Raw genomic sequence first — 23,423 nt, 5'->3', positions numbered from 1 at the left:
TTGATTAGCAGAGATGAGTGGGGGCTGGGGATTTCTGAATTTTTCTCAAGTGCTGCATGAAACCCCTTCTCTCATCTGCGCTGGCAATTAAGTGATAATTAAGGGACTCACAGGGCTTGTTGTTGTTGTTAAATCTCGTTTGCGGGCTGGAGGAGAGCGGTCAAAGCAAAGGTGGTCCAAGTTCAAGCCCTGGTGAGGATGGAGTTGGTGCTGGAAGGCGCGAGGCAGGGCAGCCTCGGCGCGGGCTGATGTTGTTACAGTCGTTGTCAATCCGGACAAGATTCACAAAGAAACAGGTGGACTGGAAAGTGAGCCTGCTATCAAAGGAGATTAATGATTTTGTGATCCCGCGCAACTCTGGGGGTGTGAAGCAGCATTTCAAAGCTTCCCAGAAGGCAAACAAGCTTTAAGTTCCTAGGGACAATGTTTTTAGAAACAAATTAAAAAAAAAAAAAATCTCTACAAAGCACAAACTAGCAGCTCCCCAGAACCATCTTAATGGTGCAAAGCTTCCCCCTCAGCTGGAGAGTATTAAGTCTCTCCCCCTCCCGTCCCCACCAGAGCTGCAGGGATGGCTACCCTGTGTTTCTCTTCGAAGAAGAGGCTTCAAGAGTGTAGTGTAGACAACTTAATTTTAGCAGCCAGCAGCTGTTATTTTATTCTTACTTGGATGGTTCATGGATTGGAGGAGTGGGAAATAAATGAATAATATTTATAAGATCATTAATAGAGAGAGGAAGCTATTACTGAGAACAAAGATTTTCAAACTCTCAATTCCTGGAAAATTAAAATATTTTTCTACTCATTTAGTTGATTTACTTTCACTACTTTTCACTAGTTCATTTAAATCAGAAAAAAAAAGGCCCATGTTGTTTTGGATTGTTTTCTTTCTCATTTTATATTACATTCCAGAATTCTAAAAACTATGTTCATAATCTCCACTTTTGATTCAATTAAGGAAAACTGCAGAAATCCTTTTGTTTTTGTTAACATTTGATTTATTTAAAGTTCTTAACTGCAAATGATCAAGAACATATTCCACGGCTTTAAATCTGTCATTATTTTTGTTATTTAAATCAAAATATTTTAATTACAATCACACTGATAAAATTAACATCTTAATTTGTAATTTAAACCATCCATTATAGCAATTTGGGCTGTAAAGAAAAAGGAAATAAACCATGCAATAAATTAACATTGAGAAAGCAAGAAAAGAATAATGCAACCCGTCTGGCTATGCTAACACCACGTCCAACTGTGGAAAGTGCGTTAACACCGGGTGAAACAATGGCAATAATTAAAATGGCCACAATCGATTTCAGAATCTTGGATCAAATTTTGAAACACGGCTCCTCACTACTTCTCTCTCCTCAAATATGATAATATGGCCTTTCTGTCTGAAAAAAAAAAGTTCTTTCAACGGTATACACTGAAGCTAATTTTACAATTATATGACCTCAGAATGACATGACCATGGCCCTCTGCAAGGTGCAGAGTTCCCCAGGAGGAAGGGCAAGAAGGGTTAGGGATCCTGTAACTTCTTGGTCAGGCAACTCTTGACAAAGTAGCAGGTATACCACCGACTAGTCCCTCTACATGTTAATACACGGAGGCTGTGTACAAACGTGAGCATGTGCAGAATTCCGTCTGAACGTAGATATGTGTATTTCATTTAAAGACACCTGCTATCCGGAGGGACCAGAAATGTTAAGCTGAAAAAAAAAATGGCTCTGGTGTTTGCAATGTGTTTCTCTCTTGCTGTGTAGCAGCACTGTTGTCTGTCCATTCTTTCAACAGTCCCTGGCGTCTACTTACTTTCTTTGCTTTGCTTCAGTTCTTAGGGTTTAAGAGTATTGCCACAGACCTGTAAACTCGTGTGTGTAAGGAAGGAAGTCAGGGAGGAACGGGGGATAACACAAATATTTTACAAACGTGACCATTTTTTCTTATTTTTTTTCCTTTAAATAAACCCTGCCCAGACTAAAATCTGTCTGGAGGGGAAGGTGGGGGGGGGGAGGGAAGGAGTCCAAGAACGAGGAGAATGATATATACTTATATATATACACACTCGTGGATCATTCAGCATCGCAGGGGAGAAAATGTTGCTTTGGGGGTTGGTTGGTTTTGTCATAATCTACACAACGAGCTTTGAATACAATAATAAAGTAACAGTCCTTTGCACTGGGGGAACGACTGTGCACGAGAAACAACATAAAAGTAGTTGTTGGGATTTTATTAAGCTGTTTGCAGTTTGGTGTGTGTGGTTCTGTTTGCTGTTTCTTTCTTTCTTTTCTTTCTTTCCTTTCTCTCCTGCTACCAGCTTGGTCTCACCAGACAAACCCCGAGTCCCGAGAGCTAGGAAGTGTTTAGGACGGGTCTGGAATACACACCTTGGTAATAGGCTGGCTCCAGGGCTGAGGGCTCGATGGGGCTCCTGGCGGCCACCGAGGCGCTGCCCAGCGGCAGGCTGGCCGGCAGCGCGGCGCCGTAGGGTGAGTACTGCAGGGCCTGCTCGTAGGCCTTGAAGTCCAGCTTGTGTTGCTGCTCCGAGGACGACATGAGGTTATTGATGGAGAAAGGGTGGTTGAAGGAGTAATGGGGATCCCCTTTCAGGTGCAGCTGGGACTCGTGGGGGGCCAGGCCGTGCGCCGGGTGGGAGGGGGGCACCGAGGCCAGCGTCCCGGGCCCCGAGCTGATCGGGGGCGCGGACGAGGAGGCTGGAGTCTTCAACTCCGAGGCGCCCCCTGTCGCCGCCGCCGCCCCGCTGTGGTCCAGAGTCTGGGGGCTGGCGGCGGGCCCGGGGGCGGGCGCGCCCTCTAGCTGGCCGGCCTTCCCGTGCACACCCCGATGCAGGGGCGAGTCGGCGCCAGGGTGAGCGGCACTCGAGGGGTCCTTGCGGCTCTCAGGGCCGCCCTTGGAGCCGCCGCCGCCGGCCCCGGGCTGCTTCTCGCACTTGAAGCGCTTCTGGCGGCGCAAGTAGCAGCCGTTCTCAAACATGTTGCCGGAGTCGGGGTGCAGCGTCCAGTAGGAGCCCTTGCCCGGCTTGTCCGGGGAGCGCGCCACCTTGACGAAGCAGTCGTTGAAGGAGAGCGAGTGGCGGATGGAGTTCTGCCAGCGCTGCTGGTTCTGCCTGTAGTAGGGAAAGAGGTCCATGATCCACTGGTAGATCTCGCTCAGCGTGAGCATCTTGCTGGGCGCCTGCTGGATGGCCATGGTGATGAGCGAGATGTACGAGTAGGGCGGCTTGGCGTGCGGGTAGCTGCGCTTGAACGTCTTGGCGTCCCCGCCGCCCCCCGCGCGGCTGCGGCCCAGGTTGGACGGTGCGTACGCCATGGGGCTCATGCACGGGTTCATGGCGGCCGCGTAGGGGCCCAGGCCGTTCATGGAGGCGGCGGGCTGCGCGCCCATGGCGCCCATGCCGCCTGGGCTCAACGCCGTCCCCATGGCCGTCACGCCCGCCGCGGTCATGCTGTTCATGGCGCCCGCCGAGCCCGCAGGCATGCCGGCCACGGCGCCGGGACTCAGGCCGGCGGCCCCCAAGCCCGGGTTGGCGTAGGACATGTTGAAGGAAGCCGGCGTCATGTTGCCGCTGGTGGTCATGGTGTTCATGGTCATGTAGGTGTTCATGGAGTTCATGGCGCCCAGGCCCGAGTTCATGTTGCTGACCGGGACGGAGGAGTAGGCCTGGAGCAGAGACAGCGAGCCAAGAGGCCCCGAAGGGCGGCGTTAGAGGAGGGCGCAGAGCCGGCTACGGGTGGGGGAGGGAGTGGGGGGCGAACCCGGGGCGGGCGGGCGCGAGGGGTGGAGTGGGCGATGAGCGCGCGCGACTTGCCCAGCACGGACCCCGATCCCCCGGTGCGCGCACACACAGGCACTGTCAGCAGTGGGCTGGGAGTGCTTCCCAGGCCGAGGAAAGACGTGTTGCACCGCAGGGGGAAAATCCTAGCTCGGCAGGCATAAAAGACCCAGGGCGCATAGAAAATGTGTCCCCGGGAAGCTGTGTAATCGCCGTGCAAGCCAAGCTCGGCGCTGGCTTCCCGCCCTTCGCTGCACCGCAGGCCAACTCGGCAAAGCGTCTTCTTTTTTGGGGGTAGGGAAGGGTGTTTGCGGGAGACACGTAAATGTTCTTGAAAGTGGACGTTCACTTTGTCCTGAGGGCGCCCTGGGTCGGCCGGGTGGGCCCCGCGCCTGCCAGCCTGCCAGGCCGCGGCTGTGAGGTGCCAGGTGGCTGTGACGGGAGCTCCCTGGCACAGCAGATACGCACCCACCTGAGTCCGGGACCGCTTATTTCCCCAACAACTTGATGGCCTCGGCGGTTTTAGAGAGTTTGGGTTGGGGGGGGGGGTTAAATAACGACTCGCGGTTGATTATTCTGTTTAGGAGTGCTGCACCTTGTAGCAACCATAATATTAAGGGACTGCTAAGACGGAAGTAAGTTTTGGAGGCTAAAACTCAAAACAGACCCACAGAACGAGGGGTTGAAAAGCGAGTCTAAGGAACAGGAGTCCGCCGCCTGCGTTTCGGTGGGCACTACAGGTGCACCCCTGCGGCCGTGCAAAAACCAGCTTGGGGCTGATAAGGACGCCCAGTCCCTCCGCCTTGGAAAATGTATTGAAATAACCATCCTTTCCCCCTGTCCCTGCTTAGGGACATATCCCCCGCTGATCATTTTAAAGCCGGGCCTTTGAAACTACCCGAGTAGTTCCCAATATTTTTCAAGTCCCCCATACCAAACTCTGTTTTCTCCACCTGCGACTCCACTCCTTTCTGGTGCTCAGGTTTGAAAGAAAAGCAAGTTCTTTCATGAGAAGCCGTAGTGGACTGGTGGGCAGCGGTGGCTGCACCCACGTGAAACACCTGGCAGAGTTGGGGAGCGCCTCAGCCGGGGCGGCGGGGAAACTCAGAGGAAGCAATTCGGGCATGCACATGGTACTTTTAAAAACACACGCTCCCAAAGACATTACGAACGATTCCTCTGATAATATAATAAGGAGACGATGCCTTCCTCGGATGTTCATCAGCAACCACGACTTCGTTTGAAAACAGAAGCAAGCGGTGAGCAGCAAGTGCCCTGTAAGTTACCCATGCAACTACACTCAGAGCTAGGTCCAAGATAAATCTACAAACCACCTGCCTTGAGAATATGTTTCCGATTTTGTGCCTTTTCCCCCGTGCCTACGTCTTTTAAGTATTTTCTACTTGGAGCTTTATTTTCTCTTCCTCTTCTCAGGATTATTCAAGGCACTCTCTCTTTTCAACGATGCTAATTAAACTTATTTTGGCGGGGGAAGAGAGAGGTAATCGCCAGCTTCCCCCCACAAAAATACTTTTAATAGGTGGGAGTCCTGCTTGTACCTGGTTGCTTCGCAGTTCTTCTGTGAGCATTGTAAAAATAAACCCCATGAACGTGCCACCAAGGGGACAATGAAGGGAAACAGGTTCTTGGCCGAGTTCTGGAAAAAAGGATTCGGCTCGCACCAGCGCCACCCAGCGGTTCCAGAGACGAATGAACACGCTTCTTCCCCAAGCCCGGCTTTTGAAGAACAAGTTTTATAAAACGCAGGGATCCTTTCACTGTTCAAACCCCCAAGTTAGAGACCGAGCATTCTCCCCACAGCAGGAGTGCGTGTTACACGGCGGGACTGCCCTGGAGTTCTAAGTTGCCTCCGCCCGCCCGCCCTGGCCTCCCCGACCCGGCTCCCGCTCTCCCCCCAGCAAGCGCCAAGTACTTCCCAGAGCGGTGCGTTCCAGCCCCGAGTTTCCTCAAACTCTCCGGACCCACAAGAGGGCCCGCGGCGTGCTGTTCCCGACCCGGCCACCGAAAAACGCAGCCCGGGGCTGGGCAGCGACGCCCTCCCTCCACGCCCCCCACCTGCCCGCCAAGCCCCCCGCCGCTGCCCCTGCCCAGCGCCCACTTGGACTCTCCCTCCCCAGGCCTCCCCGGACCTGGGCTCCGGGCGCAGCGCCGCTCACCTCCTGAGTGTCCGCGTAGTAGCTGTTCCAGTCGCTGCTCTCATGCCCTTCCATCTTCACAGTCCCTAACATCCTGGAGCCACCCTACCCGTTGCAACCATCCAAGCCCTGTGCGAGGCGACGGGCGGCCGCGCGGCGCGCGGGGGAGGGGAGCCGAGGAGCTGCAGTCAGCCGAGCGCCGGCGCCGACCCAACGCCACCCCTGGGAGGAGGGAGCCCGGCGCTGCGGGGCGCGGCGTGCGCGGTGGTGGCGGTGGCGGCGGCGCGGCGGGCGGGGGCGGCACCGGGGGCAGGCGGCTGCCGCGGAGCGCGGCGCCGGGGAGCGCCTCGGCGGGAACTGAGCGGGCGGCCTCTGCAAGGCGAGTGCAGTTGAGCTGATGTGGATCTTACGTCGCTCGAGTGCCCACCTCCTCGTCCTCTCCCCATTTGTCCGCCGCACAAAGACGCTCGCACCTACAAAGCCCGAGGTGCACCTGCGAGGCGGCCGCCCGCCAGTCCGGCCCGACGCGCGCCTCCCGCCCCGCCGCCCCGCGCCGCCCGCCGCCACCGCCACCGCCGTCGCGCGCGCCCCTCCCGCCGCGCCCCCTCGCCAGCCCTCCCTCCCCGCCCCCCAAACGCGGCCCTCACTTTTTGTTTGCAAAGCAGTGTAATTGGTTTACCCGGAGGAGGCCAGGGAAAAAAGGGGGGAACTGCGTCATGGTGGTGGTGGTGGTGGTGGTGGTGGGGTGTAAGCCCCCCTTTGGAAAAAAAAAAAAACAGAAAAGAAAAAAAATAGGCGGGGCCGGGCGGGCAGGCCAGGACTTTGGATGGGAACCGCGTAGCTGGAGAAGGGCCGGAGCTTAGGGACCGTGCGGGCTCAGACACTCCAGGGCCCCACCCCCGGCGCGCGGGAGACCCTGCTGGACGAGGACTGAGCCCCCGCGCTGCGCCCCACGCCGTCTGCAGCCCTGTCCCTGCCTCCCCGACTTTCCTGATCCCTGACCTCAAAGTTCAGTCCCCGGGGATTAGAGGATGAAGGCTTTAGTTTTCTTCTCCCTCCTGTACTGGGAAAAGGGGAGAAAAGGCACCGTTTTGGCCTCGTCACTAAAAACCCGGTCGTCTGAGTCAGCCAAAGCGAGTGACGTTGGGGCCGACGCGGGCTCCCGGCTGGCAAGGCGAAGGCGCTGCCACGGAACTCGTACCTGCGGCGGTACGAGCAGGTGAGTCACTGCACCGTTTCATATCTTTATGACATAACTTTTTTTTTTTTTTCCGCCCGGGCAGCTCCGCTCCCCTTGTCATCTGTAGCGATCACGAAGAGGAAGAAGCTGAGAGCAGATGTCTGTGTGATAGGGCAGGCGGATCCGAGGCGGGACGGCCTCCCTCCGCAGGGCTCCTCCTCCCGCCCCCCTTCGGTAGCTTGGCCGACCGAGCGGGAGGAGACCGTCTGGTTTCTGATAGGGAAAGGTCAGGGGGAGGGGACGTCTCCCTAAACGCGCGTCTGAGCTGGAAGAACCGCGAGCCACGAACCCGGGTGTGCGTCTGCCTGGCTCGCCGAGTGCCAGGCCCCGGAGCCAGGGGCGGGCTGGTCGCAGTGTGCTCCCCTCGGGTCCTTGACCTGGAGCCAGGATCTTGGTTGGCTCCGAATAGGCAAAGGACGTCGGTGGGAAGGTTTTCCCTCCCCCATGCAAGAGCCTGTTAAGTAATGAAGTGCCCGCGCGTCCTGGGAAAGGGACTGGATGATAGGCACAGAGTTGGCGACCAGTCTGGAGATAGTGCTGTATCTGAGCGTGCGTGTGGCTAAGTGTGTGCCATACTGCCTGTATAGGTCCACTGGGTTCCCCTAACGAGCAATGAACTAAACATGCAAAGCCAGAGTCCACGACCTCTGCTTGCTTTGCAAAGTTTTTTTTTTAAATCATCAATCAATCCTATTTTTAACAAATGCGTTTTGACTTGTCTTCCTAACTGATTGCTGATCCCCCCCCCAACCCCAGCCGCTCCCTCGCTTTGTTCTTTTAAATCTTTTTTTTCCTTGAAATCTGGCAAGAGAATCACGTTAAATCCTGGAACCAAACAAATCTCTTAAATCAGCAGGGGAGCAGAGAGTGAAGATGTGCAGTTAAGGAAATAAAAAAGATAAAAGCATTGGATTACAATTCCTTTAAAAAAAGTGTGAAGGGGTGTGTTTGTGGAGGGGGAAGGACAAGTCACATTGTAAGGAAAGGAATGAGTGAAATTAAATCCACCTGGAACTCAGTGGCGCAGGCGCCCTCTTTGAGCCGGCTCCCGTCACTGCCAGTCCGTCCTATCAGTTAGTGTAAATGTATCTCGGAATGTGTGTCAGCGACTAATTCTTTTGTTCAAAGTTCCCATCAGTAGCGGGTCCCGAGTCGCATTTGCAAAGGACGCGGCTGCGGGGAACTTTCCGGGCTAAAGTGCTTCCTTGTTCCTGGCTCCGGGTGACTCTCCCCCGCGGCCCTGCTGCACAAGTCTGGCGTGACAGCCGGATGTTCCTAGGGTAGCGACTGCTCAAACGTCGGTGTTGGTTTTTAGGCCTCATCTTTCTGCCAGTATCTCTATATGAAGTCATGGACATATATACATCTCCAGCCAAGTTCAGCCGCTGAAGTTTCAGCGTTTGACTTACACTCCTACACCTACACAGTCCTTGGCCTAATGCATCCGTCGCTGGCCGGTGAGCAACCAGGTCACCTGTGCAGCCACACAAGCCCATTCCTTTCTTACCTCTTTGCCCACTCTCCCCCGGATAGACCCTCATCACATCGCTGCAGAATTGCATTTTGCTAAGATTGCTGCTGTTGGCGACGTGGGTTGGAATGAGACCGGATTTAGGGCTCCTGGCAGGCTGGATGGGCACCGGGGGCAGGGGTGACTCCAGAAGAGCCACGTGGCGGTCCCTGGGGGGAGTCCCGCGCAGCACTGTCCAGCGTGGGGACGGGTCTGGGTCAGGCTGCGGCGGCCCGGGGGTCCTCCAGGGCAGAAAGCCGAGGTGGTGAGGACCGCGGGGCGCGAGGACTCGGGCTGAGGCCGGTGGAGGAAGCAGCTCCGCCCTTCCCGGAAGCAGCGATTGCTGCGCCCTTGGGGCCTGCTCGGGGCAGGCGGGCCCGCGTCGCGCCCCTTGGCCTGAATGGCCGTAGGAGCTTAGCGGTTCTGGCGTGAGCTGCCCGTGGGCCCCTACCTGCCCCCACGCTCACCCCGCGCGCTCTGGCGGAGGGTGCGGACCGCGGAAGGCGTCGGGAAAGGTCTCGGCCCCCTGCGGGTGGCCGCCGGCAGCACCCGGGTCTCGGCCGTTGCGCGGTGGGCATGGGGGCAGGCATCCTTCTCTGACTCTTGGGGATCTGCTCCCCTCTTACCTCCCCTCCCTCCGTCGGGGCTGTGGTCAGGCACTGCCACACTCGGTGTGTGGTGGTCCGAGCCCCTCCATGGGCAAAGGAGTGTGTTGGGGCAGGGGCAGGAGCCTGGGCGTCGAGCGAGGGGTGGCCCCGGCCGCCGGCCTGCATCCCACCTGCACCTAGCGCTGTGGTCCGCGCCTTCGAGGCCAGCGGTCCGGGACCAGTGGCGCGCAGTGGGCAGCGCAGAGTCAGCGTCCACTCTCCTGTTCCTGCGCTACCTGCCTCCTTTTTCCTTTTTTCTCTCGGACTTTCCTCCTCCTTTCCTTCCCTTCCATCATTAAGTCATTAAGCAATTAATTCATAATGCATGAGGCGTCCGACCCCCAGAGGGTAGGGGCCCTGGGACAAACAGTGGTTTTGGCTGTCTCTGGCTACATGTAGTCCTGTCGTGGCGCACCCTGCAAGGGCATCTGTGTGTAGGAGGGGATGACCAACGCTTAACGCATCTTGCAGCGCTCAGGTTTGTTTTGTTTAAAGGAAAACGGCCACCAGGGGCGTGTCGCTTTTCCCTAACTGCTCCCGGAGCTGCCGCCGCGGCCGGGTTTCTGCACTTCTAGGTGTGCGGGCCAGCCTCGCCCGCAGCCGGATGCCGGAGCCGGAGATGCTCCCCACCCCACCTCGCCCGCGGGTAACAAAACCGTCCCTTTGGCCGTGAAGGAGCACCGTCTTGCCAAAACCAACTCATATTTTCATGTATTCTAATGAGAAAGGTTCTGCAGGGCGGCTTGATTTCCTGGGCACTCAGATGCCCTGGAAGGGGAAGAGGTCCGCGCGATACAACAGGAGGAACCTGCTCCTCCCACCGCCATCCCTACCCTCAACACACAGCGAGGGACACAGCACGCTGGCTCAGCCCCAGATCCCCACTGCCGTCGTGCGCCTCGCCCGTGTGGGTCCCTTGGACTGCCTGACCTCAGCGGTCAGCGCCGGTTGCAGAGACTGCTCAGGTCCAACCAGGCCCTTTCTACCCAGCCGCTGGGGAGGGCGGTGTTCGTGCGGTGCAGTCCTTCTTTCGGTCTCTGTTTAAAAGAGGCGGGGGTGGGGTGGGGGCTAAGGAGGTACAGGAAAACCCTGCTTCACTGTAAAGTTGCAGAATTAGAGAGCAAGGAACTCCTCTGAGGCTTGAGTTAGAGTGGAAAGACCTGGAGTAGCTGAGGGCCCATTGTGTTCCACAGTCTGAGCGCGGGACTTGGAGAACTAGGCGCTGCTCCACCTGGGAGGCTGGGCGCAGGTGGCCAGCACTGACGCGAGCGGCGATGCAGAATCAACGACTGTCATCTCTTGCCTGGAGGCCGGCAGCTTAGTTCCAAATCCTTCCTGATGGGTGGACTGTGTTTGGCTTCTGTAACCCCAACAACCACCTTTTCCAGTCCGAGTGCCACCCCACCCCCAGCCCCTGCCACTTTCCCACGCCGCTCAGTCCTCCTTGGTGGTTTAACTTTGCCTATTCATTCAAATGTACCACCCTCAAATTTACATCGTTCCAGTTAGCAAATGCTTCTGTAACAATCAGCTAAATCAGAGCATACACCTGGAGTGAAAAACTGTAAGGTTGCATTCCAGCTAGCATTTCTTTCTTCCATTGCATACGCTTTTCCAGCGTCCCCCTAATTTCAAAGTCATGCTTTGGCCAGAGAAAAAGACTACTGTCGCAACAAGAGGAAAGTTGCATTTCTTATTTAAAATTACAATTCAAATGGAGGGCAGTGTTGGGTGTCTGCTTCTGGTTCTCCCGGCAGCTATGTCAGAGCTCACAGGAGAACAAGTTTTTGTTTTCAAAGTGCTGCTTTTGTCTGACGTTCTTTTTATTTTCTTTCTTTGGACCATAGAGCCAAGCTGGGGCTTAGCTTATCTTGCCGCGAGTTTGCTTGTAAACAGCTACACTGTGAAGGGGACTGAGGCAGTATTTGCTTTTGCTGAGATACTTATTAGCTTTGCAGAACTTGGAGTCCCCTTTGGAATGCTGCAGTTGACATTGTTTACTGCCAGTGAATGAAAGGGGCATTCCCTGCAGTGGCAAGCCCAGCACAGGCCCTGCTGTCCCAGCTCCTCCAACCACTGAGCCTGGACCTCCTCAGAACCACAGCTTGCACCATACCTTCTGCCAGGTGCCTCTGGCTGGCACACAGTACATTCTTTTAAAAAAACTATTTCATTTTTATTGGAAAGTCAGATATACAGAGAGGAGAGACAGGAAGATCTTCCATCCATTGATTCACTCCCCAAATGGCTGCAATGGCTGGGGTTGTGCTGATCGGAAGTCAGGAGCCAGGAGCCTCTTCCAGGTCTCCCGCTTGGGTGCAGGGTCCCCAGACTTTGGGCTGTCCTCAACTGCCTTTCCAGGCCATAAGAAGGGAGCTGGCTGAGAAGCAGGGCTGCCAGGATTAGCTGGCGTATTAGATGCTCATATGGGATCCCAGCACGTGGCACACAACACGTTCTGTTTCTTTTTCACTGGACAAGTAGCCCCCTGAGTGGCAGAAATGCTGTGATTCCTGCTACAGGCCAGGAGCATGGTACACTTTCAGTAAAGGGTTGTGGAGTCAATCAGTTACTGCAGTCTGCAGCCTAGGCAGACTGGTGTCTTGCTGGGAACGGTTTGCAAGTCTATAAGCCATGTCCACTGACTCCAAGTGAAAGCCTGGGTGGATGTGTCCCACCTGAGTATACTGGCTCTACAGGGAGTTTTGATTTTGAATAGGGACAGAGGAGTGACAGAATGGATGAAAGGGACCAGATCTCAGACCTGGGTTTGCAGGGCCTGGCTATTCCCCTGGCTTCTGGACCTATTTTATGACACAAGTCACTCCATTACATCATCAGGATAGAGAGGTTTCTGCTTCCAGGTACCTGGGTGTGGGTGAACTCAGCAGCTGCACTTGGGGTGAGTTCCATGGTCAATCTCTGATCCAGAGCAAGCACTTCTCTTTTGCTCTGCACGGGAGCAGTAGAACCCCATTTCAATAGCAGATATCAGTCGAAAGTTTCCATCAAGCTCATGATTTCACTTGGTACTTTAAAGGAAAAGTCTGTGTTTAAATAATTCATTTGGGGCCTGGCACGATAGCCTAGTGGCTAAAGTCCTAGCCTTGCATGGACCAGGATCTGATATGGGTGCTGGTTCACATCCTGGCTGATCCACTTCCCATCCAGCTCCCTGCTTGTGGCCTGGAAAAGCAGTTGAGAACATCCCAAAACCTTGGGACCCTGCACCCCCATGGGAGACCTGGAAGAAGATTCTGGCACCTGGCTTTGGATTGGCACAGCTCCAGTCATTGTGACTGCTTGGGGAGTGAATCAACGGATGGAAGATCTTCCTCTCTGTGTCTCCTCCTCTCTGTATATCTGAGTTTCCAATAAAAATAAAATAAACCTTCAAAAATAAACAATACATTTGAATCAGCAAGTAAAGCCAAGCCCTCCCAGGGTGAGAAGGAAAAACCTAGGGGCAGACAGTGGGAGGTTGTGCACGGGGACTCTGAGCTTGCTGCAACCCAGCCCTGCTACTGGGGGAGCCAGCGGGGCCTTGTTGCTCAGCAGATGTCCTAGGTGTGTTCATTCCAGGTTCCTGCCTCAGCTGGCTGGTGACCGCCAGGGCACAGAACTAACCATTGCTAGGGGTTGACCTCAACTGCCTGTCTGTGTTCAGGGTGCAAAGTACATTCTTCTATAATATACCTTCGCTGTGAAATGGAATGCTTTTCTGCAAGGATCACCAATTGTTCTCACCTTGCTGTTAAGCATTACTAACCATACAACTCCCTGTGACCCTTTTCTCTCTTGAAATTCAGTTTTCCCAGAAATCAGGCATTGGGGGAATTCTTGCTGGAGAAGGTATGCTGCGAGCTCTGGGCTGCACCATCCCCCAGCTGCGTTAGGTGTCTTCACTGTGTCGCTAGCTCCCCTGAGTCTGGGCTGGGGCTTGGGTATGAGCCTGGATCTGTGCTATAGCCTACCTCTTTTCAGATAGTTCTTTAGATAGTACCATGCCAGACCCAGGTCACTCCCTTTGTGTAGAGGAGCTGGGGCCAGATCCAACATAACCTGCCTTGAGGGTCAGGTTAGGTAGTGGCAGATCTGGTGTGGATTTTTCTATCACATCTTTTCCAAGTTGCAGTAAAAATACCTTTCACTGTGAATTCTGAGACTCCTCTGACCTCAGCCTGATCCTTCCCAATGTCCATGCCTAGAGAAGTGATTTCAATAAATCAAACTCAGTGCTGGGTTCAAGGTCAGTTTGCCCTGGAGCTTCTAAAACTGCAGGTGCTGCAGTGGGAATAAACCAGACCACCATCCCAGGAGGTGAGAGAGGAGGGAGAACTGGAGAGGATATGTGGAGATTCAGAGCAGTGTGAGGGAGTCTTTAGAGTTGAGGGGGACATGATCAAGAACTTGAACCCCACTCTATCCGTTCTGATTTTATAGAGGAACCTGCCCAAAACTCTGGGCTACAGCTTTCTACTTTTCAAAATAAAGTGTCTGCATCTAATGCCCTGACTGTGACAGCAAGCAAATGTAGTTACAAAGCCTTGAGTCCAACTCGAAGGTCCTATATAAGAATGAGGACTGGGGAAACTTGAAGAGTCGCTGCAGCAGGGTACCCAGACTGATGGATAATTAACATGGCAAAGATTTCTCTCACTTCTGCTGAATAGCTAGTCTTGTGGTCCGTGTTTGGTGGTAAATTGTGATCAAAAGCCTCCCCTTTTTCACTTCCAAGCATCTCTAGCAGCAGGCGGCTGGAGGAGAGAGCTGAACATGACTTTCCAATTTCCCACCCACACCACGCATCCTTGTGGCCTGGGCAGCTCAGAGACCTGCAGGTGCTCCACTGTGGCTGGCGTCCCCAGACCAATGGTGGCTGCGGCTGTCAGTCTCTGGAGAAAGTCACTCTCCATTGCCAACTCCAACCAGCACATGCAATATAATTGACAAAGGGTAGGTAGAGTGTCTGCCTAAGAGGGTAAGGGTGGGAGGCATTCCAGTGTAGAACCTGTATTCCAAGCCAGATTTTGTGGACTAATTCTTAACTTTATCAATTGAATAATAATGATGATGATGATGATAATAATAATAATAATAATGGCTTATGGCATATCACTACCCCACCACACATCAATACTAGCTAAGTCCAGGGTAAGCACATAGGAAGTGGTAACACAAATAAAAAAGCCTTCTCAGGCACACGTCTCTCAGAGGCTCCTGCAAGCACATCGAGTTTGGGTCCTGAGACAGGAGACATCCCTATAGGAGAGGAGGAGGAAGAAGAGAAGGAAGCGTTCATCTGAGTTCCTGAAAGGTCACACAGGCTCTCAAGGTCTGAACGTGGGGAAAGAGGTGGGAAGGCAGGACCTTTGGTTTCACCTACTTTGTTCTTCTGCCACTTCCTGTCTCATGAACAGTGAGTCATTTGTGACTCACTAGGAGAATGTTCTCTAAACTCCTGAAAACCCAAGAGCTTCTTGCTGTGAGGAAGATTGAGTTTCTGTCTTTGAGAATTATTTGATTTAAATTCCCTACAAAAGTTTCTTCCTGGGAATGCAGGAAGGAAGCAAGCGTGCTGGATTTGTGGTGGGCTCCTTCAAATATTGAAGACTTTCAATATTACCTTGCCTGTTCAAGAAAGCTCAGTGGGATGCCAAGCCTTCAGGAAGAGGATATAGCATGGGGAGAGAGAAGATAGCAAAAGGGTGTCCTTGGTTGTCATCTGTACATGGAGGTGAAGATTCATGAGTCGGTTACTTCCTTTGAGACAGTTTGGAGAGCTGGGGTTCAGCTGTGGCTTGAAAGCCTCTGATGAACTGTCAGGGCTTGGATCAGCTTAGAAGGTTCTGAGACCTGCCTCTGATATGTTTTGAATTTGGATTCAGAGTCCAGCTGGGTAGAATTCAAATATTTCCTACACAGAGGTGGTGGTGGTCATGGTAGGGGACAGAAAAACAACACATCTTCAAAGCTGCTTAATTTCCCTTGGCCTGCCACTGGGGCCAAGGGCCTGGTACACAGAAGTCTCAGGCAGTGATCTCTGGCTAAATGTAGCTTGTGTTTTTACAGCTTACTTAGGGAGAGCTGTTAGTTTTTCTAAGCATAAACCAGGCATTGGTTCTCTAAGCTCAATGTTTAGGCTGCAAAGCCCATACAACAGCCTTACATAGCTACCTTTAGAAAAGGAATGGTTCTGACCTCAAACTCAGCAAAAAAATCTCCTGGGTATTACCATACTTGGAGAACACTGAAGCAAAGCCCTGTGGAGGTAAAAATGAAACTGGAATTCTAAACACCAGCTGCCACCTCCAAGAAAAATAAACCCTTAGTTCACAGCCAACTACACCTGCTTTGGACCTGGCTTATTGATGTCACTTGTATCTTTTCCTTTCAAATGGGTAATTTTACTCAGGGTTTTCTTTCAGCTCAGTGCTTGCTCTTTTTGCCTGAAGGAGCCCGAAATGAGGCTGAATGCCAGCCCTCTGAGTCCCCTCAGGGAAAGGCAGTCATTCCACAAGCTTGGATGCTAGCACAGTGCCAGCGTTTAGGGTCTGCAAGGCAGCCCAGCTTGTGCTTACCGTGGCAGCACAGGAAGAGCAAGGTGAGCAGAGGCTTGGAGAAACCTGGTGACAAACGATGACAGGACCCTGAGAGCGCGGGAAGATGCTCAACGCAAGACAGCATTTTGGGAAGTGACCCAGTCATACTTCCTGCTGTTGACCCCAGGAGGCTGACCTCTGCGGGCCATGTTGCTCTCAGTTGGCCGCCATGTTGCTCTCAGTTGGCCGTCAGATGGATTTGGTCGATGAGAGAGACGGACGGCCAGGGATGGAGCAGCAGGTATACCCGGTCCTGGTGCTTTCTCCCTGCATACCTTGGGTTTTGTCCTTTTCTTCCTCTCTCTGGGTTTTCCGTCCTCACTAGATACCTTCAGCCCGCAGGAGCTTCTGCTAACAGCTCCATTGTCCCCAGGGCCGTCATACTTCCCTGTTACTGCAAATCTTAGCTAACTTCTGTTTTCGTGCAGTTCTCCTTCAATGCCATCAATATTCATGTAAATAGTGCCTTCTCATCTCTTCCTCCTCCTGCTGCTGCTGCTGCTTCCACCTGAACCCTTTGGAACATTCCAGGAGTTTTTCAGGGGTTACCTGAATATTGAGGAGGAGAATGAGGCTCAGGGAAGTAGAGCACGATGTTTTGAGATCTTTCCATTGCTCATCAATAACGTTCTACTTCTCGTTGCTGTGCTGTGGTGCAGCCCTGCGGGTTCCAGGGTTGCTGTGGTGGCTGCTTCTTCGGGGAAGGCTGCCTCTGGTCTAGGAAAACATTTATTGGCTTTGTATTTACCTCTTTTTTGACTGACCTTTGCTTTTTTTTTTTTTTTTGTTTTGTTTAAAGGTTTATTTTATTTTTATTGGCAAGTCAGATATACAGAGAGGAGGAAAGACAGAGAGGAAGATCTTCCATCCGTTGATTCACTCCCCAAGTGGCTGCAACAACTGGAGCTGCGCTGATCCAAAGCCAGAGCCTGGAGCCTCTTCTGGGTCTCCCACATGGGTGCAGGGTCCCAAGGCTTTGGGCCGTCCTCGACTGTTTTCCCAGGCCACAAGCATGGAGCTGGATGGGAAGCAGGGCTGCCCAGAATAGAACCGGCGCCCATATGGGATCCTGGTCCATGCAAGGCTAGGACTTTAGCCGCTAGGTTACTGCTCCAGGCCTGACCTTTGCTGTCTTTATTAAAATAGTTGATGATAGACCTAATTGTTGATAGTACCCATGGGCTTTAGATCTTTGATGAACTAACCTGTGCTATCAAGTTGAGGGCCTACATTTCTGCTTGGGTGAGTCAGGTAAGGCGACACTACCTGGATTTGATCCAGTGACCTAGGGTCCTGTGAGAGGTGCTCAGGCATGTTTCTGAATGCCTGAGCTTCGTTGGTTTCATCTGTGTCCTGCCAGTAATTCAGCCTTGACTCATGTTATGTCACTGGTATCATTTACACCATAGGTGATGCAGATCTCTCCTAGATGTCTAAATATGACACTTTGGGCTAAGCACTAACGATACTAAATTTTAGACAAAATCTCTTTCTTCTCATTATCAAAGTAATGCTTCAATATCGTTTCTGAAAAATTTCCAGTACTTCTGTGTGGGAAAAGCTCATAAAAGTAAAGGTTTTCATATTAAAAGACATGCAGATATTTAATGCTTTTGAGACATTTTTCTGACATCTAGCAGAATGCCACCAGAGACAGGTGCATGATCTTGTTCACACCCCTGCCATTGTTTTCAGTTTGTATTTCTGAGGTTATTACTAAAATTAAACATGGGGGTCCAGCATGATAGCTTAGTGGCTAAATCCTTGTCTTACATGTGCTGGGATCCTGTATGGACACCAGTTCAGGTCCTGGTTGCTCCACTTCCCATTCAGTTCCCTGATTGTGGCCTGAAAAAGTAGGACCCAAGTCCTTGGGACCCTGAATCCACATGGTAGGACCCGGAAGGAGCTCCTGGCTTCAGATATACTCAGCTTTGCTGTTGTGGCCTCTTGGGGAGTGAACCAGTGGATGGAAGATCTTCCTCTCTGTATCTCTTCTCTGTATGTATATTTGCCTTTCCAATAAAAACAAATAACTCTTTAAAATAAAATATGGAAATCCTAACTTTTACATGTGTGTGATTTCCCCATCTGGATTCCCCCATGTGGGATGGCAGAGGCCCAAGCACTTGGGCCATTCATCAATGCCTTTGCTAGGCGCATTAGCAGGGAAGTAGGGAAGCAAGGAGGATTTGAACCAGGAATGCTGGTGCTTCAGTCAGTGCCTTAAACCACTTTTTTTTTTTTTTTTTTTTTACAGTGTTGGCCCCTAAATATACTTTTTGGGATTGTAATGTTTCTTCTTTTTGGGAATGCCTATTTATACATTCTTCAATTGAAATTTTTGAGTGTTTCCTTCTCAGTTACAGAATGCTGACCATATAGGCTACAAATGTTGGAAAATTTTCACCAATATTCCTATAATGTTTATTTGTTTTTGAAAGGCAGAGTTACACACACACACACACACACACACACACACACACACACACACACACACGGGGGAGAGAGAGAGAGAAAGAGAGAAAGATCTTCCATCTGCTGAAGCTGATGACTCTCCCCAAACAGCTGCAGTGGCTGGAGCTGAGTTAACCCAAAGCCAGGAATCAGGAGCTTTTTCTGACTCTTTCACCTGGACACAGGGGCCCAAGAACTAGAGCCATCCTTTGCTGCTTTCCCAGGTCACATGCATGGATTACGGTCTGGATGATAGAGCTGGTTGGGAAGTGGAACAGCTGGGACCTGGACCAGAGTCTATAAGGGTTGCTGGTGCTGCAAGTGGAAGCTTAGCCTATTATGCTGTACTGCCGGCCATTGCATATTATTTTAATTTGAATGGAAAAGTGACAGAGCCTTGGCCTAGAGGGGCTACCCCTGTTCTAGAGTGGCATTTCCTCAGTTCAGTCCATCTATTCAGCACTGCCCGCTCCCCTAAAGATGACTGCTGTCAGGACCGCTCTAGTTTTCACGTCTATGTGTTTGTTTCATGTGTCATCTGAGTGCACACCCAAATGCACGCTCATTTGTGCTGATGTGGTTTTTGAACTTCTTGTGAAGAAAGGGTGAAGAGAATGTGCCCTTATACGTCTGGCTTCTTGCTCAATGACACGTTTGTGAAAGATTCACTTATCCTGTTCTGAAAGTTTGCTCATTTCCTTGATCTTTGGAATGCCTTTGATGAATATATCTCAATTAATTGATGCATTTTCCTTTGGATGGACATTGGCCTTGATATGAATACATGCATATTTGTTGATGAACATTTGATTGCTTTTTGCTGGAAGTATGATTGCTGCATCATGGAGTACGTATATATTCAACTCTTTGGAACTTTTTTTTGAATAAAATTATTTATTATTCAGTCGTTTAAAAGGCAGAGAGGAATAGAAAGAGATCTTTCATCTATTGGCTCATTCCTCAGATGCGTTCAATAGCAAGCTTTGGGCAAGGCCCAAACCAGGAGCCCCAAACTCAAGTCTCCCCTGGGGGTGACAGGGACCCAAGTATTGGAGCCGTCTCACTTCCTGTCTCCCAGCGTGTGCAGGAGGAGGGAGGCGGGTTGGGAGAGGAGCCAGAACCCCCATCTGAACACCCCATATAGCATGCTGATATCTCAAGTGGTCTGAACCACTGTTTCAGATATACCCACCCCTATATTTAATGAATAATGTCAATTATGTTCATTTGGACACTTGAGAAACTGAATATTGCAGAATCCTAGATTATAATGGGACTTTTTCAGAAGTTTGAAATTCATGTTCTTGATTTCAAGGTTCTGTTTATGACCTGCACTCAAAGCTGATTGCGAGGAACCACACCCTCTGGCTTGTACACTTGCCTGCATATGGTGCATTCCTGTAAGATCGTAAACCAAGCCGAAGCCGGCTAGTCTCCTGGCCCAGTATTATTCGTTCCAAAGCAGGAAGAAACAGAGCGCTAAGTAAGCAGCTGGGACAACTGTGCGACCATCCTCTTCTTTTCGGGAGGGACGAGACCCCCTCGGAAGGTGATGAGGTCGGGATGTGGGGAGGCTGGAGGCAGCTCTGGAGCGGGGGAGGGGTCCTAGGCAGGGGCGCACGAGGGCGGGGCGGCGCGGGCTGAGCGCGCGGCTTGTTGCTGGGCGACAGAGCGCGTCCGTCCGTTTCCCGGGAGAACGCTCCGGCCCCAACCGGCCCCGCCACCCTCCCAAGACCGGTAGGGTGCCGGGCGGGCGGGGACCGGACCTCCCCGGCACCTGGGGAAGAGAGGAGGCGCCTCGTCGCCCGAGCCGGGTAAGGGGAAGACTCGGGCTGGGGCGCGCGTGACTCAGCCTAGATACTTGGGGAGGGACAGGCTGGGGATATTTGAACTCCCTGACCCACTTTGTGTCTTTCGCATCCTCCCTGACAGTTGCAATGCCTGCAAACTGAGGGCATCAGATGGGGCTGGTTGAGAAGGGGTATGGGGCTGGAGGAGGAGGCAGCGCTTGCCTTAGGTTTTGAGGCTGCAATTAAGGGGTAACTTAACTCCGACTGTGAGCTCCGGTTGAAGAGGCGCTGACAGGCGTGAAAACCCGGTGGAAGGGGAAGGCGGATACGCAGCAGGCTGTGGGGAGACTGGAAAGGGTCCTGAAGGCTAGAGACGGGGCGGAGGCAGAGGCAGTGGGGATCACCGCGAAGGAATGTTGCTTCCATTCCGCAGAGGCGGCTCGTCTGGGGGCAGAACTTCACCTTCCTAGGTGACAGCTCCCACTGGGGCCAATGAGTCTAGTTTCAGAATAGAGAGCCGTTTTCTGAGATTGTCTGGAGACGGAACTCTGGTGAGAAGCAGGACACTCCAACCTAGGATGGAACTATTGCAGCCCACCACTGCAGGATTTTTAAAGAACAATGGGAGTTTTTAAAACTTTTAATAGCGTTCTTTTCCTGTGTATACTTTTATGGAGGTATACTTTATATTCGGTACAATTTGGATAATGTGCAATGTACAGGTGTATAATTTGAGGAATTTTATAAAAAAAAGATTTGTTTATTTGATAGAGCCTTCCATTCTTTGGCTCACTTTTCATGTGGCCCCAGAGTCTAGGGCTGGTCCCTGCTGAAGTCAGAACCCAAGAAATCTATATGAGTCTCGTGCTGGTCACAGGGACCCAGGCACTTGGGTCTTTGTCTGCAGGGATGTGAATCACAAATGGGGTAGCTGGGACTGGAGTTGGCACTCGGATGTGGATGCTGGCATTGGAAGTGGCAGCTTAACCCATGGTGGCACAGTCTAGACTTTCTCATTCTCCCCCCATCTTTCAATTACTGCCATCAAGCTACTATTTTTTTCCTCAGTCCCCTTTACTTTGTGCACTCGCTCGAATCACCCGAAACCAACCAACCAACTATCTGCTGTGCAACACTAGATAATATATTGTCTTTTTTTAGTATTTATATGAAAGGAAGCAAATAGCATGAGTATGTACTCTGTCGTGTTTGACTTTCCTCAACATCATGATTTGTCAGGACTTTGCCTTCATTTCTGTAGCTTACTTGTGTAATTGGATAGACTAAGTTACCCACTTTTTGATTAAGAAAAAATTTTTTTATTGGAGGGACAGAGTTACAGAGAGGAGAGACAGAAAGTTCTCCAATCTACTTCTTCACTTCCCCAATGGCCACAATGGCTGGAGCTGAGCCAATCCAAAGCCAGAATCCAGGAGCTTCTTCCGGATCTCCCACATGCATGCAGGGTCCCAAGGCCTTGGGCCATCCTCCACTGCCTTCCCAGGCCACAAGCAGAGAGCAGGATTGGAAGTGGAGCAGCTGGGCAACAACCAGTGCCCATATGGAATACCGGTGCTTGTAGACAGTGGATTAGTCAATTGAACCATGATACTGCCCCTCCGCTTTGTGAATTTTAAAGTCATTTGCGTTTCTGTGTATATTTTAGAATATTTTAATGTTATTGAATCTTCTAATCTGTGTACATGGTATGTCTGTACTCTTGCTAACAATATTTTAAAATTTTTGGTATAGAAATACTGAACATCATTTGTTAGGTTATTTCCTTAGTGTTTAAAAAGCATTTATTTTAATTGGAAAGGCAGAAGTAGAGAGGGAGAGACAAAGGGAAAGGTCTTTGATCTACTGATTCACTCCCCAAATGACCACAGTGCTGGAACTGTGCTGGTCCGAAGCCAGGATCCAGGAGCTTCCTCTGAGTCTCCCACATGGGTACGGGGTCCCAAGGACTTGGATCAACCTCTGTTGCCCTCCCAGGCCACCAGCAGGGAGCTGGATGGGAAGTGTAGCAGCCTGTACCTGAAACAGTGCCCACATGGAATCCCCGCGCTGCAGTCAGATGCCTAGATACCACTGATTCGCTCCAGTTTTTATTTATTTATTTATTTATTTATTTATTTATTTATTTATTTATTTATTTATGTAGTTTTTGGTGGTGGGGGGAGTGATGCACTAATATAAGTGGGGTTAACTTATTTTTTGATTATTGTCTTCTAGGATAGAAAAACACTTAATTCTACATATAGATCTACTATTGTACAACTCTGATATATTTAATCATTAGTACTAGTTAGTGGTGGTTTGGCAGGTTCCTTAATTTTCACCATGTTCAAGTTGCGGCCTTTCCCTTTTCAGTCTGTATTTCTTTGTTTTGCCATTTTGCACTAGCTAGGATACAGTGTTTAGTAGATAGGGTAAGAGGATGCTTGGCGTCCATCTTCAAAGAAAAAACCGACTTACTATTAGTAGTAAGTTTTTTTTTTTTTTTTTTTCTCTTGAAGATACTCTTAATAATACTCCAAAGCCAGCAGCCAGGAGATTCTTCTGGGTCCCATGTGGGTGCAGGGTCCCAAGGCTTGGGGCCATATTCTACTGCTCTCCCAGGCCACAAGCACGGAGCTGGAAAGGAAGTGGAACAGCTGGGACATGAACTGGTGCCCATATAGGAACCTGGCAGGTACAAGATGAGGACCTTAGCCACTAGGCTACCGGATTTGGCCCAATAAATAAATAAAAAAACAAAACAAAACAAAACGAAACGAAACAAAACTCCCAAGAAGTAGTGACTTAATTCATTGTGCTTTAACACCAGCCCAATATATTTAAAAAAAAAAATTATGGGGGCCGGTGCGATGGCGCAAGCGGTTAAGGTCCTCGCCTTGCACGCCCGGGATCCCATATGGGCGCTGGTTCTAATCCTGGCAGCCCCGCTTCCCATCCAGCTCCCTGCTTGTGGCCTGGGAAAGCAGTTGAGGATGGACTAAGGCTTTGGGATCCTGCACCCATGTGGGAGACCTGGAAGAGGCTCCTGGCTTCGGATCGGCATAGCATCGGCCGTTGCTCTCACTTGGGGAGTGAAACATCAGACGGAAGATCTTCCTCTCTGTCTCTCCTCTCTGTATATCCGCCTTTCCAATAAAAATAAAATTAATCTTAAAAAAAATTATGATTAGGTGTTGACTTTTGTCAAATGTTTTCCCACTATGT

At 51.4% G+C, this 23,423-nt stretch overlaps 1 protein-coding gene across 1 annotated transcript; it reads right to left on the bottom strand.

Moving 5' to 3' along the window:
• Positions 1-1,999: 1,999 nt before the first annotated feature.
• On the bottom strand, positions 2,000-6,174 carry FOXA1 (forkhead box A1). Its single transcript, XM_040969625.1, has 2 exons — positions 5,974-6,174; positions 2,000-3,684 (listed from the first exon to the last, which is right to left on the bottom strand). The coding sequence occupies exons 1-2, from the start codon at positions 6,043-6,045 to the stop codon at positions 2,356-2,358; spliced, it is 1,401 nt and encodes a 466-aa protein (XP_040825559.1). The 5' UTR covers positions 6,046-6,174; the 3' UTR covers positions 2,000-2,355.
• Between the last annotated feature and the right edge of the window lie 17,249 nt (positions 6,175-23,423).

Source organism: Ochotona curzoniae, unplaced genomic scaffold (genome assembly GCF_017591425.1).
Source record: "Ochotona curzoniae isolate NIBS_2020 unplaced genomic scaffold, NIBS_Ocur_1.0 scaffold_4701, whole genome shotgun sequence".
Classification (NCBI taxonomy): Eukaryota; Metazoa; Chordata; class Mammalia; order Lagomorpha; family Ochotonidae; genus Ochotona; species Ochotona curzoniae.
This window is presented reverse-complemented; position numbering and strand designations above follow the sequence as displayed.